We start from the raw sequence: 26,978 nt of genomic DNA, 5'->3' as shown, positions 1-26,978 counted from the left end.
CTACTCCTGCCTCAACTAAGGTGCTGGTTGTTTTCCACCTGAACTACTACAATAGGCCCGCTGACTGTTCTCTTGGCTGGGATGGGGGCATTTTTCAAGTATCCTCCAGTGTGTGCTCTTTCAAATCTGGGTCTTAATCTCATTCACATGCTTGCACTCTATCAATGATTAATGGTTCACAGCCTGGTTGAGGTGTAGACTGACATCTATCCCCAACCTTCCTTCTCTAAACCAACTGGATCAGAGCATCTGGAAGGTGGAAGTGGGAGAAGATTTAAAACCACTGACCTTTACAGTAAAATTCAAAGTTCTTAACATATGTAGATCTCTCAGGCCCGGCCTTGACTCACTTTTTCATTCTCTTATCTGCTATCCCCAAACTCCCCACACTGCAGACATGCCGGACTTAGAACCCCCCATGTATATCCAGAAGATCTCACTCTATGATTTTGCAAATGTTGCTAGCTTCTTGAAAAACCCAGATATCATCCATTCACTCCATCTCTATCATCCCATCAATGACACTTAGGTCACCCAGCCTCTCCTTTACTTGGCCAACTCCTCCTTCAAGACTCAACTCAAGGTTATGGCCTCTGGGGAGCCTTCCTGGAAACTTCCCCACTCAGGATATGCTCCTGTGCTCTTTCTTCATGTGTATGTGGACTTTGAAATGTCCCTTCCCAGGTTCCTTACAGTACTTTGTGTGTGGAAGGTACTTAAGAAATGTCCAATTTCACTAAGAATACATAGTATGTACTAACAGGCAGCTATTTCTGCAAACCACAGGAAAAGAATTTTTGAAAAGATGGCATTCCCTGGACCTCCTGTCTCCTCCTCTTGGCAGGCGGACCAATTCAATTCACTATTCCACTTCCAGAAAAAGCAAAGCTTTCCCAGAGCAACTCAGATGTCAAAGTATGTCTCTGTGAACACTGACTAACCTTACCACCCCCCGCGGACCAGGCAGGCTAGGATGGAACATAATGAAGGGAAGTCCTTGAGCATCTGGTACCTACTGGACCTTAAAAGGGAGAAGCATGTCAACACTTTTCAGGCCCCCCCTCCCATGCTGTGCAAGCCTCATCTTCAGTTAATTTTCAGGAGGGTGACTTTTCTGTCCAAAATCCATTTTGGTCCCCCAAATTTGTTTTCTTTTTGTCATTTGCTGGGGGAGGGTTAGCATGCCAATTGTCATACTTACTTAAATTAAAGAGAAGTTGGGGTCTTTGAAGTCAGTTCATGCCACATGGTAGAGGGAAGCAGAGCAGACAGCATTGCCATTCTTTGCTGCTTCCAGGCCACCTGATAGGGTAGCCCCAGCCTTTAGACTTGGTCAATAAGCCCCAAATTACCCCAGACCAATACAATTTTGTTAATGAAGCACTTTTCAGACACTGTTTTCCAGAAACATATGGAAGTATAATCAAGAGGGATAAACATAAAATCTGACTAGCCATTCTCAGGCTTATATCGTGTCCTTAGGAGTTCATTTAAAACAGGCTTTTATTACTCTCCAAGGCTGTACCTACCTTGAATCCTGCAGGCAATTCTGCTTATTTTTGGCTAATGGGAATTTTATAGTCAAACCATTTCCTCAATCTCAAGAGAAAGAATCAGCCCCATGAACTGAGTTCTTAAAGAGTAGTGTGTGCCCCCCACAACATTCTTTTTCATGGCTTTTTTGTGTTCCAATTAGAAAATTAAATATGTGATTGAAATGAAATAATCAACAATAGAAAAAGAAATGGCAGAAAGCAATTTTACTTAGTTTTTGATGGCTTTATGAATAAAATCTCAAATATGCAGAAATATTAGATGAGGACAAATGATTTGCAAATTCAACTCACTCCGCCAGTATAAAGGAACACAAAATCTCCAGGTGCCTTACTTGGACTTCTAATCTATGTGTTTATTGGAGATGTCAAGTGAGGAAATTGTAGCTTATAGAGCCAGTCTCGTAAGTTCATAAGATTATAGTATATACAATATCTGGCATTGATATTAAGGTAACAAAACAGATTCTATGAGCCACAAATAAATTGGGCTTCTGTGCAATAAAATATGTTTTTGAACTTTTAGTGTAATTAACACAATAAAGGAAATACGCAATGCATTAAGGGAGAAAAATGCTTGCAACAACTTTTTTTATAGGAGCCACATCACCCATCACTCCTGCATTTGATCTGTTCTTACCATAAATTCTTTTTTTTATTTAAATTCAATTAGCCAACATATAGTACATCGTTAGTTTCAGATGTGGAGTTCAATAATTAATCCATCAGTTGAGTATAACGCCCAGTGCTCATCATATCACATGCCCTCCTCAATGCTGATCACCCAATTACACCATACCCTCACACCCACCTCCCCTCCAGGAACCCTCAGTTTGTTTCCTATAGTTAAGTCTCTCGTGTTTTTTCTCCCTCTCTGATGACTTCCCATTCAGTTTTTCTTCCCTTCCCCTATGATCCCATGTGCTGTTTCTTATATTCCACATATGAGTGAAACTATAGGATAATTGTCTTTCTCTCAGCATAATACCCTCCAGTTCTATCCATGTCAATGCAAATAGTAAATATTCATCCTGTCTGGTGGCTGAATAATATTCCATTGCCTAAATATCTCACATCTTTTTTATCCATTCATCTATCCACGGGCATATCAGGTCTTTCCATAGTTTGGCTATTGTGGACATTGCTGCTATAAACATTAGGGTGCAGGTGCCCCTTCGGATCACCACATTTGTATCTCTGGGGTTGATACCTAGTAGTGCAATTACGGAATGGGAGAAGATATTTGCAAATGACATACCATAAACTCTTCTGAACATGGGAGTCCTTCTCCCTCTCAGTAGAATTGGCACTGTCGTGGCTGGCCAGCCTTCTATCCTTAGCACCCCATTGTTAAACAACCAACACCCACTGCTCCTCAACAGACAAAGGAGAAAGAACTGACTGGAGCTCATATGGAATAAATATGGAAAAAAAAAAAAAAAGAACAAAAACTTCCTGTGAAGTTATCAGACTGGTTTTCTAATGTGGGCAGGCAAAACGTCACTAGAGTTCATTTCCGAAGGTGGGATCCAAAAAACATTTTCAGAAATATTAATAAAGAATCCTCCAACAAGAGAAAAGGAAAGAAGAGAAAAACTACAAATCATTGCATAATTATTACAGGTGAGGCACTGTCCTTGGAGTTTTCACATGTGATTTCATTTTATCCTCACAGAAAGAATTCTAGGACACAAAATTTTACCCTTAGTTTTTTAAATAAGAACTCAAGAAAAGCTGAGTTACTTTGTCCAGGTCATACAGCCATTCCTTTTATCTTGCTCAAAGATCCATGGTCCATTCATTATTTGGTTCCCGCCAGGCTCACAGAGGAAGCTTAGAGTGTGGCAGCTTCAAAAGCAAAAATGATATCTGGAGAACACAACATGCTCCCTTTCAATGATACTTTAAAATCATGTTCCAATGATGTCTAATACTAATATTATAAAGTAAATAAATGCAGGTTTTGTGGCCAAAGAGGCAAGACCTGATTTTGTGGGTCTATGTTTAAACTCTGTTCCGAAGGTCTTTACCTTGGGCTACCAACCATGCCATGCTTGAGGCTTACTGAAGCAACAAATAATAAGAGATAATAAGGGATCAAAAGATCAAACTCAAACATCTAAGGTTGGATTTATCCATTTTTCAAAACAGGAACATGTTTCAGTTTGGGGCACACGGCAGCAACCTAAGAAAATAAGATTTATTTGAAGACAGCCAAACACCAACAACATCACAGGATAAATTATGGTGGCCACAAAGAATAATGAATGGAGCCCTCAGTTTCCCCACAGTAATTTCAAGGACATCAAGACTAGCATGAAGAAAAATGAGCTATACGCAACACACATATGAAATGCCATCTTGTGATTAATGAATTGCATTGCACGATTTTTACACTTTGGGAAGCATATTACACAGATGTAGCCTTTATGGTTGATTAAATAGGATGTTTAGGGCTTATTGCATAAAAATTGTCAGAAATAATCTACCACCCCCATTTTTCTTTTACCTTTTATTTTGAAATAATTATAGATTCACAGGAAGATAAAAAAAAAAATCTTTTTCCATCCACCTTTCACCCAACCTCCCCTAGTGTTAACATCTTTCATAGCTATAATATACTATCAAAATCAGGAATGGACATTGGTGCAGTCCACAGAACCTACTCAGACTTTACTGGCTTTACACGTGCTCCTGTGTGTCTGGGTGTGTGTGTTTCTATGCAGTTTCACCACATGTGCATCTTTGTATAACCAACAAACATTCAGAACGGTATTATCACAACAAAGCCCTCTCAGGCTATTCATTTATTAGTATATTCACTCCACTTTTTAGTAACCTCCATCCCTAGGCCTGGACAACAGCTAATCAGCTCTCCATCTATATAATTTTGTTACTCAAGAATGTTATATAAATGGAATCACATTATGCAGCCTTTTGAGATTGGCTCTTTTCTTTCAGGATAATTGTTTTGACATCCATCCAAGAAGTTTTTGCACAGGTCAATAACTTATTCCTTTCTATTGCCGAGTTTCATTCCACGGTATGGATACATCAGTTTGACCATTCACCGACTGAACACCATGTGGGTTGCTTCCAGTTTTTGCCTATTATGAGTAAAGCTGCTGTGAACATTTGTGTACAGAGTTTTGAGGTCACACTGGTTTTCATTTTACTGGAATTGCCCAAGAGAGCAATTGTTAGGTTATAGGGTAAGTGTGTATTTAGTTCTATAAACCATTATACTCATTTTCAGAGTAGCTGAATCATTTGATATTTTTACCAGCAATATGTGAGAGATTTTCTACATCTTCACCAGCATTTGGTGTTAATCATGCTATTTTTTTCTTTAGCCATTTTGATAGGTGAGTTGTAATATCTCGCTGTGGTTTTGATTTGCATTTTCCTAATGGCTAATGATGTTGAGTAATTTTTCATGAGTTTTCTTGCCATCTGTGTATGCAATATGGTGAAACACCTCCTCATATCTCTTTCTCATTTTCTGTAAGATTTTTTTGTTCTCTTCACAAGGCCTTCTCCAAATCAAAAATGTTTACTGAAGTTCGTTAATTTTTCCATTTTGTGGACAGTGTTTTGGTGTCAAATCTAAAAAACTCTTGGCCCAACCCTAGGTCCCAAAGATTTCCTCCTATATGCTTTTTGTACATGTTTTATAGTTCTGTGTTTCACATTTAAGTTCACGATCAATTTTCAATTAATTTTTATATAACATATGAAGTTTAGATCATGTTCATTTTTTTTGCCTGTGCGTGTCTAATTCTTCCCACACCAGATGTTGAAAGGGTCAGTCTTCTTCCATTGAATTGACTTGGCACCTTTGTCAAAGTCAGTTGTGCATTTTGTGTGAGTCTATTTCTGGGCTTTCCATTCTGCTCCACTGATGTATATGTCTACCTCTCTGCTGTTACCACATTGTCTTTATTACTGCAGCTATATTGTAAGTCTTGAAAATGGGTAGACTGATTTTTTCCCCCTTTACTCTTGTTTTTCAAAATTGTTTTGGTTATTCTAGGTCTTTTGCCTTTTTATGTAAATTTTGGAATAAGCTTGTCTATGTCTACAAAATACCCCTGTAGGGCATGCCCCTTTTTATGCCATTAAAAAAACTGTTTATAAAGGAAAAATCAGGCTTGATGCACACATTACTTAGGAGCCTTTCCTCTGCAGGATGAAGCCTGCCTGTGTTTCCCAATTACACTTTCAGCAAGCATTTGTCAAAGAGCAGTCCAAGGACTAAGGGCATCCCTTGGGGGTTGGGGGTGGGGAGCCATAAAAATGCAGATTCTTACAGCCCATCTTTTTCTTATCTGCTACCTCCTTTACCTAAGCTCTTTTCTAGAAGGTTTGAGCTGAGCCTCAGTTGCGTGGGAGGATTTTAGGACTATGTGGCCAGCAGAAAAGGCGTCTGATTAAACAGCCCAAACATATTTGTAGAGTCGTCTGGGAGACTGTGTGTGGCCCCCCTCTTATCTCCTGCCATGGAAACTGAGGGAGGTCTTCGTTACATCTGAAGCATGGGTAGATAAGGGCATTAAAGAGAAAAATTCATTCTCTAAAAACAGGACAAAACTGAAAAAGACCTTCACCTATGGGCAGAAGCTGTAGAAGAGATTGCCAGATATCTGACAAGAAAAGCAGTCACTGATAGGCATGATCATACTTGAAGAGGGCTGAGGAGAAATCGCCACCAACAGAGAAACCCGCACCTCATCCAACATGGAGTTCACGGAGAGGTGCTGAATGGGAGCTCTGTACTATCAATCGTCTGCACTTCCTAAACCCTAAAACCATGGATTTCTGGGTTTCAGCCTGTCAACAAAGGCTTATCTTTTAAAATGTGTTTCTTTTGTTAGTGTTAAAAAGAAGAAAAACATTGAACACCTACCATGTAGTCCGTGGTGCGCTGCTAATGTTTAATAATCAACTCTACAAAAGGGAAAAGCCTGATTTTGTAGGGTGTTCCCGTTTCCAAGGTGCAAATCCTCCCACCACAGTCAATTTTGAACTACCATGATGTTCCTGAGCAAAGAGTTGGGAAGATAAGCACTGTACACAGAACTGTGTATTTTAACATTGGAGGCAATTGGGTCTGTGAAGCTTCTTCTCTTCCTAAGAGCAGACCAAGAATACTTGGTTAGAGTTTAGGGCATTTGATTGGCATCAGAGGTTAGGCTGTTTATTTTATATACCTAGATAAATAAGAACACCAACAGTCACATCGTTTCAGTTTTGACTTTATATCTCACCCTCTTCCTAAGACTCCTCCTACACACAAACTCAGAATAACCAGAAGAACGTTAATTCCAGTGGTTTCCAAGCCTTTTGAACATCAGAACCACATCGGTGTTAATTAAGAATACAGACACCCAGTGCAAACAACCTAAATGTCCACTGCTGGGTGAATGAATAAGCAAAAGATGCGATCTACACACAACAAATTCTTATTTGGCCTTAAAAAGGAAAGGAATTATGATACATGCTACAACATGAATGAACCTTTAAGATACTATGTTAGGTGAAATAAGCCAGTTCCAAAAGGACAAATGTGGTATAATTCCACTTCTACAAGATACCCGGAAGAGGTAAATTCACAGAGACAGAGAGTAGAATAGAGGTTACTGGGGGCCAAGAAGGGAGAATAGGGAGTTACTGTTTAGTGGGGATGAGTTTCAGCTTGGGATGATGAAAAAGTTCTTAAAGTGGACAGTGGTGATGGTTGCACAACAATGCAAATACATTTAATGCCACCGAACTATACATTTTTAAATGGCAATTATGCTGTATATATTTTACCACAACTAAAAAAAAAAAAAAAAAAAAAAAAAGAATACAGATATCTGGGCCTCACTCACTGGAAATTACAATTCACTTGGTGTGGAGTGGGACTCCAGAATCTGAATATCTCACATCAGCCCTGGCAATGCTGAGGCACACCTAGGTTCAGGACCTCTGTGTTTTACAGAAGACAAAACGAAGATCCAGAAAGAGATGGATTGGCGAAGGTCAAGTAACGAAACGAATGACAGAGCTGGGAACTGATTCTGCATCTAATTCCAAGTCTAGTCCTGTTTCACTTCATTCTTCAAATGACTGAGAATTTCTATGCTTATCCTCTAATCCACAGGCCTCAGAGCACAGAATTTCCTTGTCTAGATGCCTGAACATATTACCCTGGCTTTTGCATTTAGCTCCTCAATGTAGCCTTTCCTCTGGAGGTTTCAAGCTGTCACCCTTGCATTCGCGGCCTCATCAAGGTGGCCATACCACAGTCCCCAGAACCCAAAATGTCAAAAACTCCAAGTGCATTTTTAAATCCAACCCCTCTGCCTGCCCCAGGTATGGCTCAGAGAATGCCCAGACATTCTCAGGTAGTCAGAAGGCTGCCTTATGTGGTAAACCTCAGCTGGTCAATGCCCAAGCATGTCTGCAGATAAACATCTTGAGCCCTTTAACCACCAAGCTACTAGAAACATAATTAGCTGGCTCCAGTGTAAATAAGCTCATCTGAGTGAAGGATGCACTCAAGTTCATGGACATACCAATGTACTTTGTTCACCATTATCATCAGTGCTGCTAAATGTCACCCTCTCCAGCAGACAGATTTCTAAGGTAAATACACATTAGCTCTCAAGATGAGATTCCTCTCAAAAAGAGAGCCTAGAACACTGGTCTTAAAAGAAAAAAAAAAAAGTGCCAGTTTTTTTCTGAAGATAAAGAGAGTAGTCACCGATCAAACCCCAAGAAGAATGGTTATAATTGCAGCATGATGATCATTTTTAAAATAAGACACAGATGCATGTACATTAATGCTTCATCATAAATAGATACATGTCACACATACAGACATACTGTCAATTTTGCAATTGCCAAACTCAAGCAGGAAATCAAAGAGAACCTAGACAGGTGTTGGGGGCTTCTGTGTCAAATCATTTCTTTCCTGTAGTTTCTAATGATGCACCCCAACTTCCCGCTCAGAACCCCTCAATTTTTTTTTTCTTGGTCGGATAGCTTCCGTGAAACAATGCCATTAGAAGCCTCAGAGGAGATCAGAGTGTTTTGATTCCAAGACATTTTCAGATGATAAGCATCACTATGATTTCATTCCTATAGTGAAATATAAGACAGCAGAGGGGGAAAATCATCTTCAAGTGCAGAGAGGTTTTACTCTTCATGGCGGGCAAGTTACAAGCAGTCACAGAATAGTTTTAAGAGCAGCTGCAGAAAACTCAAAGCTAAATTAGAGGTGTGTTTTATATGCTGTGATAAAAGGAAACAGAAAATCATATCAAATTGATGGTAACTAGGAAATCTGAAGTCATCATTGCATAATATTACTGGGTAACTTTGCACAAGACAAGGAAAGAGCTACCAAAAATTACACCGAGGTTATCACCAAGTCTGTTAACACTGAAACACACTAGAGTCAGTAGCACATTAAAATACACAGAGGTTTGGTGATTTTAAGGACTTTTTTTTAACATTATATGGATTTCAGTGAAGAAACAGTAAAGTATCGGGAATCTAGGACTGACTTATAAACATTCATCCATTCTTCATTCCTGTTTATACATTGTTATTCTCTCCCTTGAATTCTTACTCAACTCTGTTTTAAGCCATGCAGAATCCCCAAAGGACTTATGATGTGTTAAGATGCATATGACTCAATAGTAACACACTGAATGTGCAGCTGACTTTATGAGTCCTAACTAGGGAAGACTGAAATTTGGCCCAAACTTTCCTGTCTTCCTCCTACTCCCCTTTTTCCAACATATAATCAGTAGGCCACCACTGTGTGCCAGGCAGTGATCACAGCTGAGAATACTATAGTCGCTGCCCTCACAGAGCCTCCAGTTTAATGGCTGTTACAGAAAATCAAAATGTTCAAACATATTTGTGCCTCCTCTTAAGAAGGAGGGATACTTAATTTTATTACAAGTGGCTGTGGAGTTAAGGAAGTGATTCTTCGGTTCTCACGTGAGAACTGAAGAAAGGATACAGGTTAACTAGATGACATCAGATGGAAAAGCAGCCCATGCAGAGGAAACAGCATGTGCAAAAGTCTATGGCAGGAGGTGGGCATAGAACACGGGGAAATGATAAAAGGTCTTCTCTCTGGAGAAGTCCAGAATAAGAGAAGGATAGAGGACAGGCAGGAGCCGGACTCTGCAGGGCTTGGTGGCCACCAGACCAGAGGAAGAGAGAGAACAGCCAAGAGTCAGCATTTGTTAGCATAACAGTATGCAGTGTGATCTGTAGGCTATCTTCTAGCTCTAAGCACCATTCTCCATAGATTCGTCTACTTGTCATGCATCTCAGAACTATTCTGAGTATGAGTGGTAGAATTCTAAGATGGACCCCATGATTTCTACTCCCTAATATATCCACCTTGTGTAATCCGCGGGCCTTGACTGCAGACAAGACCCGTGAATGTGATGAATGGCACTCCTGTGATTAGAGTATCTCACCTAGCAAAGATAAAGAGAGTTTGCAGGTGTAATTAACATTCTTTTTTTTTTTTAAAGATTTTATTTATTTATTTGACAGACAGGGATCACAAGTAGGCAGAGAGGCAGGCAGAGAGAGAGGAAGGGAAGCAGGCTCCCCGCCGAGCAGAAAGCCCAATGCGGGGCTCGATCCCAGGACCCTGGAATCATGACCCGAGTGGAAGGCAGAGGATTTAACCCACTGAACCACCCAGGCGCCCCTGTAATTAACATTCTTAATCAGTTTGACTTTGAGTTATTAAAGAAGGAGATTAACCTGAGTGGGCATGACCTACCAAATGAGCCCTTTAAAAGGGTCTATAGGTCAGAGAGATGCTCTCCTGCTGATCCTGAAGAAGCAAGCCATTCTATAGCTGCAAGGAACTAAATTCTACTAATAACAACATGAGCTTCAAAGATGATCTTGAGCCTCAGACGAGACCCCAGCCCTGGCTGACCCTGAATGCAGACTTATGAGACCCAACAAAGCTGTGTTAGAAGCCTAACCCATGGAAACGTTAATATAATAAATAAGTGTTATTTTAGGCCACTACATTTGTCATTAATTATTATTTCCCAATAGAAACTTGACAGACTATGCATCAGTAGCTGAATGGTGAGAACACCTGTGTTCTAATACAGCTATCAGGCCATACCTGACTGAAGCACTTTGCATATAATACAAAAGGGAGAGCAGGGCCACCAGCCGCCTCCACCACAATGAAAACATCCTCAACTTGCCCACTTTAGAAAACTGAAAACTGGGGTGCCTGGGTGGCTCAGTCATTAAGCATCTGCCTTTGGTTCAGGTCATGACCCCAGAATCCTGGGATCAAGCCCCGTATCAGGCTCCCTGCTCAGCGGGAAGCCTGCTTTTCCCTCTCCCACTCCCCCTGTTTATGTTCCCTCTCTCACTGTGTCTCTCTATGTCAAATAAATAACCAAAATCTTTAACAAAAAAAAAAAAAAAAGAATGAAAACTGATCCACCCAAGCCCACAACAAGCCTTGGAAATCTAACCTTCTAACTTAAAGGCAACCACAAACTCTTCATTTAAACTGCTTTCCAAAAATCTTACAGAATTTAAAAAACAAGGAACCTGAATAAATGGGCTGGGACAAGTCTGACAGGGAAAGTCGATCTCTGTTTTATGTTTTAACAACTAAAACAGATTTTTGTAAAGTATGATTTTAATGTTAACAAGATATTTTTGAACAAATAGGGTCATTTTTATTAAAATGCCAAAAGAGCCTGGTTTATATTATGGGAAACCAATCTATGTAATATAACATTTTATACATATTTTTCAGTTAGAGAAAAAGAGGGGGGGAATAAAGCCCTCTAATTCTTTGTCTTGTTATTTTTTTTCTTGTCTTTAAAAACCTATAAACAACCCCCCCCTCAAATTTCTGGGCTGAGTAGATAAAATTAGTTACACTGTATAAGTTAAAATATATATGCAGGCATTCCATCAATCTAACAATTTCATCAAGAAACATATCAGAAATTCTCCTAAGCTCAAAATCTTGGTAAAAATAACAGTGGTCTTGGAATTGAGTTGCTCAATGGTGAAATGTTTTCCAAAGCAATGCAGTTTCTCAGGATGTTTTAAGTGATATGTTAGGGTTTCAGCATTACAACTGCTAGAAGTAAAGTTAATGGATACTTTCCGTTTGGCTGAAAATGAAACACGCATATACACATAGGGTATGCAGAGGCTGGCTCTGGAAGGTAAATGGTTATCTCCAGGAAAGGGTACCAGCTGGTCAGAGTGAAGAGAGGGAGAAAGCTTTACTGCGACCATAGATGCTTTGTGTAGTTTTAATTGTATGAATCCATTCTCTATTAAAAATATTTTAGGGCACCTGGGTGGCTCAGTAGGTTAAGCCTCTGCCTTCGGCTCAGGTCATGATCTCAGGGTCCTAGGATCGACTCCAGCATCAGGCTCTCTGCTCCGCAGGGAGCCTGCTTCCTCCTCCCTCTCTCTCTCTGCCTGCCTCTCTGCCTACTTGTGATCTCTGTCAAATAAATAAATAAAATCTTAAAAAAAAAAAATTAGGAAAGCAGGCATATACATACTCACAAAAGACTAAAGCTCATCTAAATTGTCTCACGGGGGCACTGCTGCCATATAAACAGTCATGAATACTAAGGAGAAAAAAAAGTGAGGGGTTCCAAAAAAAAAAATGTCAGTTAGTAAGAAAAGCCACCGCCTCCTAAGCCACATGTTGTTTCTAATCACCTCCACAAAACTCAGCCCACATATTTCCTCTGAAATTGCAGGCCCACTCAGGCTATAAAAGCCTGTGAAGGGAGAAGGGTGTGGCAAAGGCAAAGAAAAAACGGAGGTCAGCATGGCCCTTGCTCCTTTATTTCTGGAGCCCTACTGATTCTCCAGGTCTCTCCTCCCTTCTTATCTCACAGGCAGTGTGATACCAGGAATAGGAGCCGTGGGAGTCTAAGTCCCCTCCCCCACCTCTCAGCAACTGTGGGATCTTCAACATCATTTCATATCCCTAAACATCAGTTTCCCAATCTGTTAAATCAGAATAACAATAACCACTCCCTCAGGGCTAAATATAAAAAATACTATAAAAACCTAAGGATTCAGATTTGTCATTCCTTCCAAAATCTTCTCTAACTATAGTTCACAGTATAATTTAAATGAATATTAGAGCATTAACCCGGGGACAGCTCATTCCTTTTTTGGAATGTGAAAGCTGAGGCAAATTGCATCTGGATAAATCACATATAAATCATTACCAAAGAATCTGGTCATGTCTAAAAAAAGGAAAACAAAGGTTGAGCAAAGAGCCACTCTTGTTTGGGCGACAATCTATGCACCCTTAGGAGGGCCAAAAGAACTTTGGTTGAAAGAAAACAACCAGATTTGCATATGGCTAACAGCCTTTCCATCTTAAAATGTTTAAACAATAGGACAATTTACTCTGTCAACATAGGGAGGGTGACCATTTTTAAATAAGTTTTTTTTTAATTTAAAAATTCCTTTTATTCATTCCTATTATATAGTAAGTGATTGCCTCCCTCTAAACAACCCCAAAGCAGTATTATAAAAGGCATGATCACCTTCCAGGTCACTATCCAAACAACACCAAAAGAAGTTCTCATTCTTGACCTTGAACTATATAAAGGTAGCCTATAGTTAATAATTCATAGTTCCCTTTTACTTTGATCATAATCAGTCTGTATAAATGAGCCCAATCCCCTAAAATTCTCCATGCATGCTGTGCTCTCCAAACTTTATTTATCAGAGCCCAGGATGGTTGGCCTGATTTTAGAAATTAGTACGCAAATATTTATGTTTTGCCTCTTTCATTTCATGAGACATCATAGGATATTTTTTAAATCAAATATAAAAGTTAAACTATTTTAAAAAAATGCAAGCCATGGGATCACAACCCATAGAAAAATAAGATAAAGCACAGAGAAATCAAAGATAAAAGAAGATTGTGGAAAATAAATCCCACTTGACAAATGAAAAACTATTCTCTTATATCTTTCATCAAAGTAATGCAGACAATTAATATTTCATGTTCTATATGAAGAGGATGGAATTTGACCTATAAATGTTGGAAACACACCTTATTCATTTATGATCCACTAATAACAAACATATATTCAGACAACAAATACATTATTGTTCATGAAAGAACCCCAAGTTAAAGGGTGAGTCTAAGTCCAAGCAAATACAGAAAAGCTGCCAAAACTGTGTTTGTCTCTTAATGATCTCATCTGTTTTCATCAAACAATTTTGAGTTTTTTCAAATTAAATTAATCTTTGCCTTTTTGTTAGGCTATTTGTATGAAATTTATAACTCCTTTAGCATAATATAATCTCAGAAGTACACCGAAATGCTTGCTTAAGAAGAACTAGTTATAATTTACTTACTTTTCTGTTTGAAGGAATATTTTGACTTCATAAGAGTTAAAAACAACTTGGTAAGCAGTGCCATCCCATAAATACCTGGCATGTAGATCAGTAAATACTTGTTGAATGAATGAATGAAACATACAAGAAATCTGACTAAAGCAAACAGGAACACAAATGCACGCATGGATACACACACACACACACACACACACACACACACAAAACCTTTCTAAGAATTCTGAAAATATGAATTGTTATATTTCTATCTCAAAGCAGATCTATCCTACAACTTCCTTTTCAATATTAACATCTTTTTCAGAGGAAAATAAGTCGAAGTCATGATAGGATTCTTTTTTTTATTATTATTAACATATAATGTATTATTTGTTTCAGGGCATGATAGGATTCTATTACATTTTTATCTGATCCCTTCCCCCTTCCCCGAACAATAAACAAATCAACAAAAGCTTACTCCAGATTTGTTTTAATTCAGTAGGTCTAAAGGACAGCCCAGAAACTGGCATTTTATCAAGTTCCCTAAATGATGATGAGTGGCCGATAATGTCTAAGAACTATTTCACATCTTTGTGCATACTGTGACCTTCACTGGGAGCTTTCCCTTGAACAGCCCGCTTCGGATGTGATTAACTCCTTGTTCATCCAAGTGAGCTGCCCCTTCTGGAAAGCCTTCCCTGGAACACTCCCCAGTCCCCTGCACACAAGTGGTCCTTCTTCCCTTAGGTCTGGCATAGCTTCCCTAGAGAACTTCCACAGGGGATGCTATTCCTCTGCCCCTCAGTAGAGCAAGCTTCTTGAGGGTATGGACACTCTCTAGCTGAGCTGTGGGTCACTAACGCCTTGGCAAATGAATGATTTAACTTCTCTGGGCCCTTAGCTACTTCATATGTAAAATGAGAAAGATCAAAATTACCTCACCCCTGTGAGCACCAAGTGGTGAGTGTAAATCAACTGACCCAGTATCCTGCATTTCAGAAAAACAAGTCCCTTCCGGACTACTACTCTGAAGGTAATAACGAGACTAAGGTCTGAAAACCAATCTTCAATTCCACACCCACAGGGTGTCAAGGACACTAACTGAAAGGCAAAGCCAATGGCTTTGACAAGTCTTGGAGTCAGAGGTCTTGGGAGATACAAGCAGGTTCCACTTTTAATCACACCGGAAGGTGATCCGTCTATAAAAGATTGTGTTTTCCTACAGGAACAATGTCCATCGTCAGAAATGTGTGTTCCTCATCAGCAGCCTGGGCTCAAACAAATAATGGGAATAACTTGGAAGGACCCTTAAAGAATGGGCATGGTCATAGATCCAATAAATATAAACATCTGTAATTATTTAAAGGAATGAAATTAGGCCCCACATAATCATAAATAAGCTATGAACACTTACTACAGAAGTGGCCAAATATATGACAGCACACATAGAATAAAATATGGGCATAAACATAGACATTGCATAATATGGGATTTTTATGTGGCCCAAACTTCGTTAAGAGACAGTCCAAGAAAGAATGAGCCGATAATATGCCTTCTCTTCTCCATACTTTCCACATATTAGAAGTATCAAAACAAACAAAAAGTGATAATCTCAGAGTACTTTCAAATGCTTCAAATGCAGAGTATGTTGATGATTAGGATGACAAAGATACCAATAATGGTATTTCTCATTGAAAGATAAGTCTCAGAAATATGAGGCAAGGAAAACATTTCCCCCTTTCTTTGTCTAGTCTTTATTCTAAATTTAGTCAACTTCCAATCTGCAGTTTGGCAGCTTTGGGCCAAATTCTGTGAAAATAGTATCATTTGAGTTTTAACATGCTGATGACTGTCAGTGCTTTCCAGAATACGCTGAAAAGCACGAAAGCAACTGATAGCCCTCAGCTAGGTTCTTCACACTTGCTACCATTTCTTATTGAACTACAGAAAGAGGACGGAAAATATCCCTGTACTAGGATGTAAGTGGAGAACAGGGAAGAACTGGGATACGAGTATCCATGTGGCAGTCTAAAATGAGGAATCGGCAGGAGTGACAGGGCAGGATTTTAAGGTGAAGCCAGCCAACATGTCTAAATGTTGCCAGGTGTAACACTAGCTCTCCCTCCTCTCGTCCATCACCTTTCAGGAAGAAAGGACCAAAAAACTATGAGGAGAATAGGAATGGAAACTAGTCTTGCCTTTCTTTGGAGCCCTCCAAATAATGTCCTTTTCAACTGAGCATTTGTACACCTCCCCCATGGCACATCAATTTCCAGGTTTCTGTCCTTAAGAAACATACACATGTGTCTACAATAGTCATGGCAAGCTGGTCCCTTTCTTAGCAAATAACCGAAAAGCTAAACATCTCTCAGTGGGGAGACGTTACATAAATTACTCTACATGAATGCTATGGAATCCATACAAGGGTTAAAAAGCATGAACTGTCACGGGAAAGTTCTTACGTCCTACTGTTGTTGAAAAAAAATTTTTTGAAGATTTTATTTATTTACTTGAGAGAGAGTGAGTGAGTGAGAGAGAGATCATGAGAGGGGAGAGAGTGAGAGGGAGGAGCAGATTCCATGCTGAGCACGCAGCCCTATGTGGGACTTGATCTTGGGACTCCAGGATCATGACCTGAGCCGAAGGCATTGCTTAACCAACTGTGCCACCCAGGCACCCCTGTTGAAATATTTTTAAAAAACAAACTATAAAAGATGATGTAACATTTAATTCTGTTTATGTAAAAATAAGCCACACATATGAAATTACGTATATATGTATATGCATATATGTATGAATAAATACATAATAAACTAAAAAAAGTTCTGGGAAAGACCCAATAAATTGATAAGAGTTGTTATTTCTTTATTTTTGTAGCTCAAATAAGACTTTTTTCCCTCTTGTTTAAATTTTTTGGTATGAAAATATATTAATGTAACAGGTATCAAATTGAAATTAAAATTATATAATTATGCTAGAAAGGGAAAGAGGAAGAGAGAAAAGTCCCAACAAGTGATGGGAGGTCGGTTAGCAATTCTGGGGGATCGAGCTCTCTCCCATTTATTACACAACTGAGTAACTGGGAAAAAGTTTTGATAAATATTAAACCTTAAACATTAAACATTCGAGTTGTATTTTTTTTGGCCATTATCTATTTTACTTTATCTCTTACACCATCATTGTAGTAATATAAAATTTCCAAATAAGAGAAGTACATAGAGTCAGAGAAACATGATGGCCTCACGGCTACAAAGTGCAAAGAGATTTTTCATCTCAAAGATGTGTTTATCAGAGTAGATATCAACCAACAGCCTGTAAGTATGTGGTTCTCATTCCCTCAACGAGAAGGCCCACCCTCTCTTCCTGTCCTTTCTTCACCTGGTAGCAGTGGTTCTCAAGCCTCAACCCCCATGAGAGGGCCGGTAGAGAGCTGGAAATGTAGACCCAGGGACCCAGGCCCCGGGCTTCTGATACAACAGGCCTGCAAGCCTGCTGGTGACGCCACACTGTATGCCCCATCTCCATCATTTTCTAGCTCTGTGACCTTGGGAAAGTCACTAAACCCCTCAGTGCTACCATTTTTTCATTTGCAAAATGGCGCTATGGTAGTACCTACCTGCCTAAGCTGTGGAGACTTCATGCCTGGCTCTGAGTAAGGATTGCCTGTAGCAGGTGCTGCTATTTTGATGAAGAGGATGGTGCTCTCAGTTACGATTATTATTAGGGGGTAAGGCTCAGGAATCTACATCTAACAAGTGATTCTGCAGTCCACTGCATTTTCAGAATTACTGCTTACACTCATGATTCCGTCAGGTAAGAGAAAGGACCGACAAAAAACAATACTCAAGGGAAAGTCAAAGCAGTGAGCCAGCTTTCACTACTTCTTCACCCAGTTAGCAATGCTGGATTTCACCTTCCTGCATGCCTGGCTCTTCTAGAAGGGCTGTCTCTGCTAGGAGGCCTGGTAGATCTACACCGTCTACCCATCCCACCAGGTCAGATACGTGCTGTGCTCACCTCTCCAACAGTCCTGACCACACTGTGGCCTAGTGTGTTTGGTGAGCAGCTTTAGAATGAGCCTTAGGTGGTACCCCTGAATATAAACCCCCTTCAAAATACAGATGAATTAAATCCATCAGCTCTCTGCTTACCATGTGTTAACTCATCCAAAACCAGAAGTTCCCTTTCTTTGCTAAGGAAAATTAATTGCATATTATTCCCTGATCCGATCAAAATTATTTGACCCTGAGACAACCTTGCCTAAACATCATTCTGCTCTAAAATACATATTATTGACAAAATTCTCATTAATACAATTCCTTCCTGAGTCACCCTCCTTGAATCAGAAAAGTCAAAACCCGCAGTGTTGGCATGGAGGACGATGTTTGGAAGAGGACTTAGGAGAAACACAGCTACTGTCTCTGAATTTCTGCTGCACACTAAGGGTTTGTTGTTTTATTGTTGTTCCCCCGTGTGAACGAAGGGCACAAAAGGGTTAAGGAGAGGTCCATCCAGATTCCTTTGGAAACCAAACCCAGAGTTGTCTGTGGGTTCACACTAATGTCTTCTCTTTACCCAGGGAACACTCCTCCTGATTCTCTCTTTCCAGTCCTTACTTTACTGTAGTTGATCTTTGGTTTCAGCTGTTTGTCTTTAATCTTGCCCAAAGCTAAAATCCAAGATACAACCTCGATGCCCAAAAATGGAAAACGACCCAGTGAATGGTATTACCTTCCCACAATGGAATCATTTGTACCCATCAAGGGCCAATATTTCCAAATAAGTTGAAAAGATATTATACCCTGAGGTTAAGTGGAATTTTTTTTTAAATAATGCAACATAAGTTCTAAGGTATCAGCTAAATAAACACTTTTACATAAGAAAAAATACAGAAAGAAATATTCCAAATATTAACAATTGTAACTTTTGGGTGGTGGGATTGTGAGCAAATTTATTTTCTGCTTTCCCACAGTTCAGACTATTTTTCGAAGTTTCTTCTATGAGCATATGTTACTATTCTGATCAGAAAAACATAAACTGGTAGCTAAGAGCAAATACAGTTGTGTCTCTTAAAATCTACAAGACAAATACTATGTGATAAAGCAGAAATAAAGAAAATGAAGTAGGTAACTCTAACATCAACCACCAGAGCTTAAGAAATCTGATGCATTCATGAGTCTCTTTCACGCAGGACCACCTCAGGGCAGGTTGGGGATTTTGATCTCCCCCAAAAGGCTGACACCACCATCAGAAAAATCTATTCTTGGGCCCAGTTTAATTTGAAGAAGCTTATCTTCTTAAGCTCAAAAAGACACTCAGGAAACGGATGTGTCTTGGGTGTCTCTTTCCCTTGGAAGATTAGGATAATCAGAGGGAAGAATGATGATGCAGGAAACAGCAGGACAATCAGGAAAGACAGTGACACACTACAGCAACAGAAAGTTCCCTTCTGTACCACAGTTAACGGGCAAACAGAACCAAAAGCCTTGGGCATGTTCCCTTAAAACATGACACTTCTATTCTGTGGTGTCCAACTGGCCTCTCGCTGGCAAGGCAGCCTTACTAATCACAGAAAGATAAAGATGACAAACAAGCAGTTTAAAAATGAAGAATGAAAAGAGGAGCTTCTTTAAGATGAAACAACAGTAAGCTGGACACACATTGGCTTGCTAATGTGTTTTCGCTGGAATCACTTTATCTGACCATCTGCTTGGGAGATTGCTGACAAATGAACATTTCAGGCCTTGCATTGATAGCTCTTGGAAGTCACATGGGTAAAACATTTGACTCCCAACTCACAGGAAGGGGGTGATAGGTAAATGGCTGATTGAGAAGGCTCTGTTTTTTATAGGGTTAGGGTTAGGGTTAGGGTTAACCCTAACAAGTATTTCAAGCCTAACAAGTATTTCAAGAGCACCTACTATACTTACATTAACTGAGAAATGCTTATCCACCAGGCACTGTGCTAAGCACTTTGAATGGAGACCTTCCCACTCAATTCCCTCCAACACAGTTACTATCCCCATCTCATGGGAGGGAACTGGGGGAGACAGATTCCAAGTCTGCACCTGCTCAAGTGGAAATGTAGAAATGCTCAGTGGAAATTCCTGGGGTGCCATAATAAATTACCACAAGCTTGGTGGCTTCAAACAACAGACATTTATTCCCCCATAACCCTGGAGACCAGGAACCCCAAATCAGGGTGTTGGCAGGGCCATACTTCATGTGAAGGCTCCAGGAAAGAGCCCCTCCTTGCCTTCTCCTGCCTCCTGGTGACTCCAGGTGCTCCTTGGCTTGTGATGGCATAACTCTAATCTCTGTCTTTGGTTTTATTTTGCTTTTTTAGTTTTTAGTTTTTTTAACAACGACTATAATTTGCTATGATAATCATGGTTATTAATAAGTAATTGGGCATTAATTCTTGAAATGTGGATTTTATGTAATAGTGTGTTTTTAAGTGTTCACAGGATCTTTGTTCAATACTGAGACTCATGGGATGTCATTAAAAATGGGCTTTAGAATATTATGAGACGAGTAAGTCATGAAGATGAGTGGTACACACCGGGGCTAGAGTCAATGGCACTGTATGGTGTGTACTTACATGGTGAAGCGATGGTAGTGACAATTGTGAACACAGCAGAACACAGAGTGTGGCGAACCACAGAGAACCACGGTGCTGTATGCTTCAAACTAAGGTAACTTTGTGAGTCAACTATACTTCATTGAAAAACCATTTTTTTCATGGGTTTTGGTTGACCCGGTATCTGTAGAGTTCTGCTGGTTCTTTAAGCCTCCCCACCCTCCCACCAAAAAAAAAAAAAAAAAAAAAAAAGTGTATACTCTCCTGGGGGATAAAAATCACCTGGTACTAGGTCAAGATCTAGTTTAGTGGTTTCTCCATCCAGACTCTTGGGAGCTTTTTTACAAAAATAGATGCCCAGCCCCCTCCCCAGAACAAATGAATCAGAGTCCCAGGGCACAGAGCCAAGGTATTTCTATCTGCTGCCCCTCTCATAATATGGCTGTCTTCTCTGTGTGTGTGTCTGTCTCCTCTTCTTGATGTAAATACACCAGTCATATTGGATTTGGGGCCACCCTCAACCAGTATGACCTGATCTTCACTAAGAACACTTGCAAAAATCCTATTTCCAAATGAGGTCACGTTCTGAAGTTCCTAGTGGACTCGAACTTTGGCAAACACTCTGCACCCAGGACTGCAGGATTCTGGCATGGCCCTGTGACTCCAGGGCCCATATCGTGAGCTGCGGTGCTCTTGGGGCCTCCAGAGGGCCCCACTCTGTTCGACAATACCCACACACACTCCAGGTGACGTCAGAGCTGCCCTGACTCCCGTCCCCAAGAGGCTAGCAGTTTACTGAATGCACGTGCGGTGATGAAGAAGGAAAAGCACATCACCGAAGTATCTCTGTGGACTTCTGTGTGCTACAGAAACCTAGAGGGGAAGGGATGAGGGACAGCCAGGGGCCTTGAGCATCTGGACCCCTGGGGAGGAGAGACCTGAGCTGAGGCCAAGAGGCAACACCAGGAAGAGCAGGCTCAGAAGAGAGTGCACACACTGGAGGACCATGGGAAAGCTGGGGTAAGGATATGTTCGAGAGGCACCAAAGGCAAAGGAAGGAACTTTGATTCAATTTGGAAGGAAAGAAAAAAATTAATAGGGGCCACAATGATAACTTCATTTGTTGTGGCTTCATTTAAAGACTCCTCTGGCAGAGTAAGGCAGGGCAGGCGTGCAGCCTAGAAAAATGGCTGCAACTTCTAGATAGAATAAGCTGTGCACCTGCGCGAACCAGCACCCATGGGTGCTGCACCCATGTCTGCAGTTTTTCTGTCACACTTCAGCAGCTTGATTGGAAAGTAAATTGAACTTGCACGTGTCCCCCATACTTTCATCCCTCCGTCAGCAGAGTCCCCATTGCTACCAACCTCCCCAAACTCACACAAACAGACATACACACTAGCTTCCCTCCAACACCCACTCGCACCCCAGCCAAGAGCTGAGTGAAGAGGAAGGTGAGAAAAAGAGAAATAAAAATGCCCAAAGCAGCAGCCAGAAGAGAAGGCGGCGGAGACATAAATCACCTTTGCACCGCTCACAGCAGGCTCCCCTCTGCTTGATGGCAAGGGCACAGTCTCTCGACAGCACAGGGCACTTCTCTCTCTTACAGGTCACTTCCTTGTTCTAGGCAGAAAAAGACAAGAGACATTTCAAAGAAACTCCAAACAGAACCCCCTGTATCCTGACACATGCGTGAGGTTTTGCTAGCCTCCCTCTTCCTATCTTGCTTTCATCTTGGCAAGAAACACTCATGCAAGCGTTCTGCTCTCTCCCTGGAACAGAAATATTCATCCAGAAACACAGGACTTTTGAGATTAGGGGCACGTGAGCGGGGAATGAAAAGTCCCCTCTTTAGAAACCAATGCCACCTAGATAACTGAGCATGCCAAGAGCAAAGCTTTCTCCCTCTCTGTTCTAAGGTTTCTTTTCAGTACACACTATAGAAACGATAATATTTGTGTAAATCATATTTTGCCCATTGGGCTACCTGGGCCAGGACTACATCGTGAGAACAAAAATATTTGCACACAGCCGTCCAACAATCCTTAATAGTAGAGTGCATTAAAATGCAGCAATCTAAAGTTCCAACTCAAATAATGACAAAGTTGAGTATTGAATCAGCTCAGAAAGAGAAAAAATAATATTCCTCATGCCAAGCAGAGACACAGTCGTCAGTGTTTTATAGCCATGGGACAGCTGCATTATATTAGCACTTATGCTAATGAAGTGTGGTGAGTATTTGCATCTTCGGTTTTATCCTGAAAGGTTAGCTGTTAAAATGTCTCAGAGAAGATCCAAACATGATGTATATGCCTGTTTATACGCAGGCTGGATCCATGTGCACCGAACATACTATGTCACAAAACTTAATAAGATCTGAGCTTTAGTAAGTTTCTTCTAGATGCTACATGCTAAGTGCTACGGCTTTCATTCCTATTAAAATTCTGTGAGATAAGTATTATTACTATTCCCAGTTTATAGACAAGAAAACTGCTACTCAGAGAAGGTGTAAGATCTGAGTAACTGACTCTCTTCTTTCCCCCCCTTCCTGGTGTCTGTGAGAAAGGGGGCACTCATGGAGCTAGCCTCATTTACCCCTACAGTCCTGTAGTCCCCATCCTAAGCTGTAAATCAAGACTCCTGTGTGGTACTTCACAAAGACCGGCACTGTCTCCCACCCTCCTGGTGGGAGCTCAGATCTGATTGATCCTAAGGACCAGGCCTAGATGCTTCCCCAAGCTCTCAGGTAATTCCACTGTGCACACAGGGCTGAGAACCACGACTCTGCAAAGAGCATTCTCGTGCCCAGTGAAGCTGAGATGAGTTTGGGAGCTGTCCACAGTTCATCAGTGACGGCAGACGTACCATCTGAACCCACTTGTCCCAGCTCCAAGTCCTCCCAAGTTCCTTCCCTCACCCTCTCCTTTCATAAGGGTGGCGGAATCAAGACCACCTGCAAATCGCAGGCCTTCAGTGGATTCTCATGGTTTTTCTTAAATCACAAACATAATACACAATATGGTCACAATTCAAATTAAAGAGGTCTGTTTCAAAAAATTAAGAGTGTCCCTCCACTACCACTAAAGTAATCATGAACAATGACCAGGTGTATATGCTGTTTGGCATTATTAACAGTGACTTCATCTGGCAAAGTACAGTTCCTGCAAGCTGTCGTTTGATACCGACGCCCCCACACCAAGACGTCTGTGAAGTGAACATGCTTTCTAAGCAGAACATCTGTCATGACGGCTCATGCAAACCTGGCTGCGGCTTCAGGGAAGGGCCACCCCCAAGTGCATCTCCTCTCTGAAGGGAAAAATCCTCAGACCTGGGGAATTCGAAGCTCGAAGGGCGGACACAGTGGGTGTGAATCACAATTTGGGGTCTGATAAATAGGAAGATACACACTTTCTTAAATATAGGAACTCTTCACTAAATTAGAAACCTGGGAGCCAGTCAAAATCTATAACAGGATCCCAAGATTCATAATAAATAGCTTGTAACTACAGTCCAGCACAAAAGTTATTCCAACCAGATGGTTTGTAGCTTCACATCTGGAATTTTTTTGTACACACACACACACACACACACACACACACATACCCCAAATCTAAACTTTAGCTGTAGGTTTAGTGGGGTATTTCCCCCTTCTAATAACATTTGGAGGTGTTTTTTTTTATATTCTACCAAACTGCCATATCTGCTCATTTCCCTGGTGTCTGGCTGGCATGGATATGAAGCACATGCTTAGACTCCCAGGCCCTCGAAGAAAGTACGAAAAACTACAGAGAATTGCTCATAGGACCCTGATTCCTCTGTCTCCTTAATTGAGTCCAGCAGCTACAGAGTAAATTTAAGCACAGGTTAATTAAGACCACTTGCTTCGCTTTCACTGATTTTGCCAAGAGACAAAAGCACTGGGCTCCAGCCAGTGGCTCTGGTGAGAAGCGGCGCACACAAAGCCATGCCTGCAGGAGTCCATCTCTACCGGCCTCCTCATCTCACTGTGCGCCAAGTGTCCTCTGCTCTGAAGCAAGGCCATGGCTCATTTGTTCACTTTTCCACTCAAGAAACCTTTTCTGGTGCTGATTCATCCTTACCAAACACGTTCTATGTACCGGGCTCTGCGCTAAGAATTTTATATGCATTATTTCACACACATACACACACACACACACACACACACACACACACATCCACATCACCCCCATGTTACAGATGGGGAACCAAGGTTAAGATACTTGCCCACGCGTCACCCAAAAGGCAGATCTGGAAGTCAAAAAGAGGTCTGACTCCAAAGGCAAATGTTTAAATGATGCACTTTGCAACTTCCCAGGCACTCAGGATACGCACAAGAACAAAACAATGTCCGGACCCAGAAGCCCCAGGGGAGATTGGCGCCTCCCTTGTGCTTCTGCACGTGTGAAATGAGCTCTCTAACAGGAGCAGGATGACGCCACAGGGCTGTGTCAACACCAACTATGGGAGGGTCTACAAATACAAGCTGTTTTCTGGTCATGAGGAAGGTTATGCCGTTTTGGATGTTGATAGGTAACTGTGTCTATCATACCTCTGAAAGCCAGACTGCCAACCTTGAACAAACTTAGGTTTGAAGATGCCCAAATCTAAGCAACAGAGAAGAGTGGTAGAAAAGCACTGGAGGAAAATGTCAAAATATTCTAAAAAAAAAACGGGCCTAACCGGTGTAGAAGAGTAATAAACCTTATCACATTTTCCATCCTCAGTCTGTCTCCTGGTGCTTATCACTTTCTAGGGTCAGCCAGTTTGTGATTTACCTGCTGTCAAAGGTGTTTGCATTATTGCCTCCTTTCTGAAAGACCAAATATATCAAAATCCAAAACACAGCCTCTGGAGACACGTGAAATGAAGTGCCAACATGCAAAAGTAAAAGAGGGGCACAGGGAGTAAAAAAGAAAAAGTCTACATGGCTGGCAACAAAGCTCTATAAGGATGTGAGCCAAACCACAGCCTCAGCCACAGCCAAGTTCAAACCGGATTCCAGCAGACAGCTTGCTGTGTCTGAGGTCTGCCACTAGGTGGCAGCACAGAGTTCCCTGGGCTTCGGAATTGGGACCATGAGACCTGATAGTGGCTCCCGAGCATTTTTCAGTGTCTCGTGTGGAGGGACACAACCTCTCACTGAAGGGGGTTATAGAGAAGACAGCACATCACCACTGTGCTATAGAGAAGACAGCAGATCACCACTGTGAGATTTTCCTGTCTGCTTTCCTGCAACTAGAAAAACATGTTTTTGACATGTTTTTGTTCTATTTCAAGCCAATGTCTTGAAGATATTTTTTTCTAAGATTCTTCCAGGACCAATCCTATTATGAAATATGGAAAGTATTACCTGACCTTTCATTTAAATTTTAAAAATAATAATAAAATAGAAATCTGGAGGGGAAAACACAGCAAATAGGATGAGACTGATCAGGGAGAAATGTCAGCTGGCAGATACTCTATTTTTAGACTATGAAACAGCATCACAGATCTTTTGAAATAAGAATAAAAACAAAAATACCTGGTGCCCTGCCTGCTGAGACTCCAGAGCCGTGTTGGGAAATTGGCAGACCCCAGGAGTCTCTTCCTCTAGAAGATGGCATTATTTTCCTTCAATCATTGTCTCTTAGGAAAGCAAAGCCTGCCTTGGAGGCAAACAGCTGTCATTTGGCAAACTAGCAAATTCTAAGTGCCAGATCCTTTTTCAGAAAATCAAGAAGGCTGCAAACTTGTCATACTTCTTTCTGCCCAATGAAGAACATTCAGTATGTCAATGAAGCCCACAGGCCAGGTAGCATCAGAGAGGAGATGAAGGGGCTAACACTGGCTCTCTTCCTTAAATTAGAAACCCTGCAGGCTCTCCCTTCCTCCTCCATAGATGCAAACGCCCCACTCTCACATCATCACTGTAGTCTTATTTGGAGATAGGCTTATAGTTTGTGCTGCCCTCAAGAATCCCCCTTTCCAAATGCAAAAAACCCTTGGGGGTGAACCAATATTAATTCCGAATAGTCTGTTCCCTTCATCATCAGCTACTGACAGGGGATGGATGCCCACCACGATGACTCTCAGAAGTATAGGAACTGAGCAGTGGAATTTCTAGAGCAGCCGAAAATAACCCAGGACTTGACACCTGTGCCATACTACTCTGTGCTGCTGGAGTGAGCAATCATGCCACAAGTCTCCCCTCTAGTCCAGAAACTTATACAGTGTTGGAGGAAACAAGACATCAGACGCTGTCAGGTCACATAAAAACTGCCGTGTAACTTCCGGCATCACGTGAGAATTTCACCTTGACTCAAGAGCCATTGTGGTCAGTGAGCACAGACAGGACACGGTGACCCCTCATCAGATTATTCTTATCAGTGAGTTTATTTGAAGTGCACACACAATGATGTTTCACTACTTGAGATTCTCGAGACTGCTCACAGAGG

The 26,978-nt window shown here is 41.0% G+C and overlaps 1 protein-coding gene across 2 annotated transcripts in view; it reads right to left on the bottom strand.

The window, feature by feature from the left end:
* The window catches only part of BMPER (BMP binding endothelial regulator), a 247,467-nt gene that overhangs the window by 191,830 nt on the left and 28,659 nt on the right, over positions 1-26,978 (bottom strand). For both annotated transcript variants that reach the window (XM_080818648.1, XM_080818647.1), the window contains exon 3: positions 22,047-22,146. In XM_080818648.1, coding sequence (XP_080674774.1) covers positions 22,047-22,146 — 100 coding nt within the window. The remainder of the gene's footprint in view (positions 1-22,046; positions 22,147-26,978) is intronic.

Source organism: Martes martes (genome assembly GCF_963455335.1).
Source record: "Martes martes genome assembly, chromosome: 11".
Taxonomy (NCBI): Eukaryota; Metazoa; Chordata; class Mammalia; order Carnivora; family Mustelidae; genus Martes; species Martes martes.
Note: the sequence above shows the minus strand (reverse complement) of the source record. Positions and strands in the feature narration are given on the sequence as shown.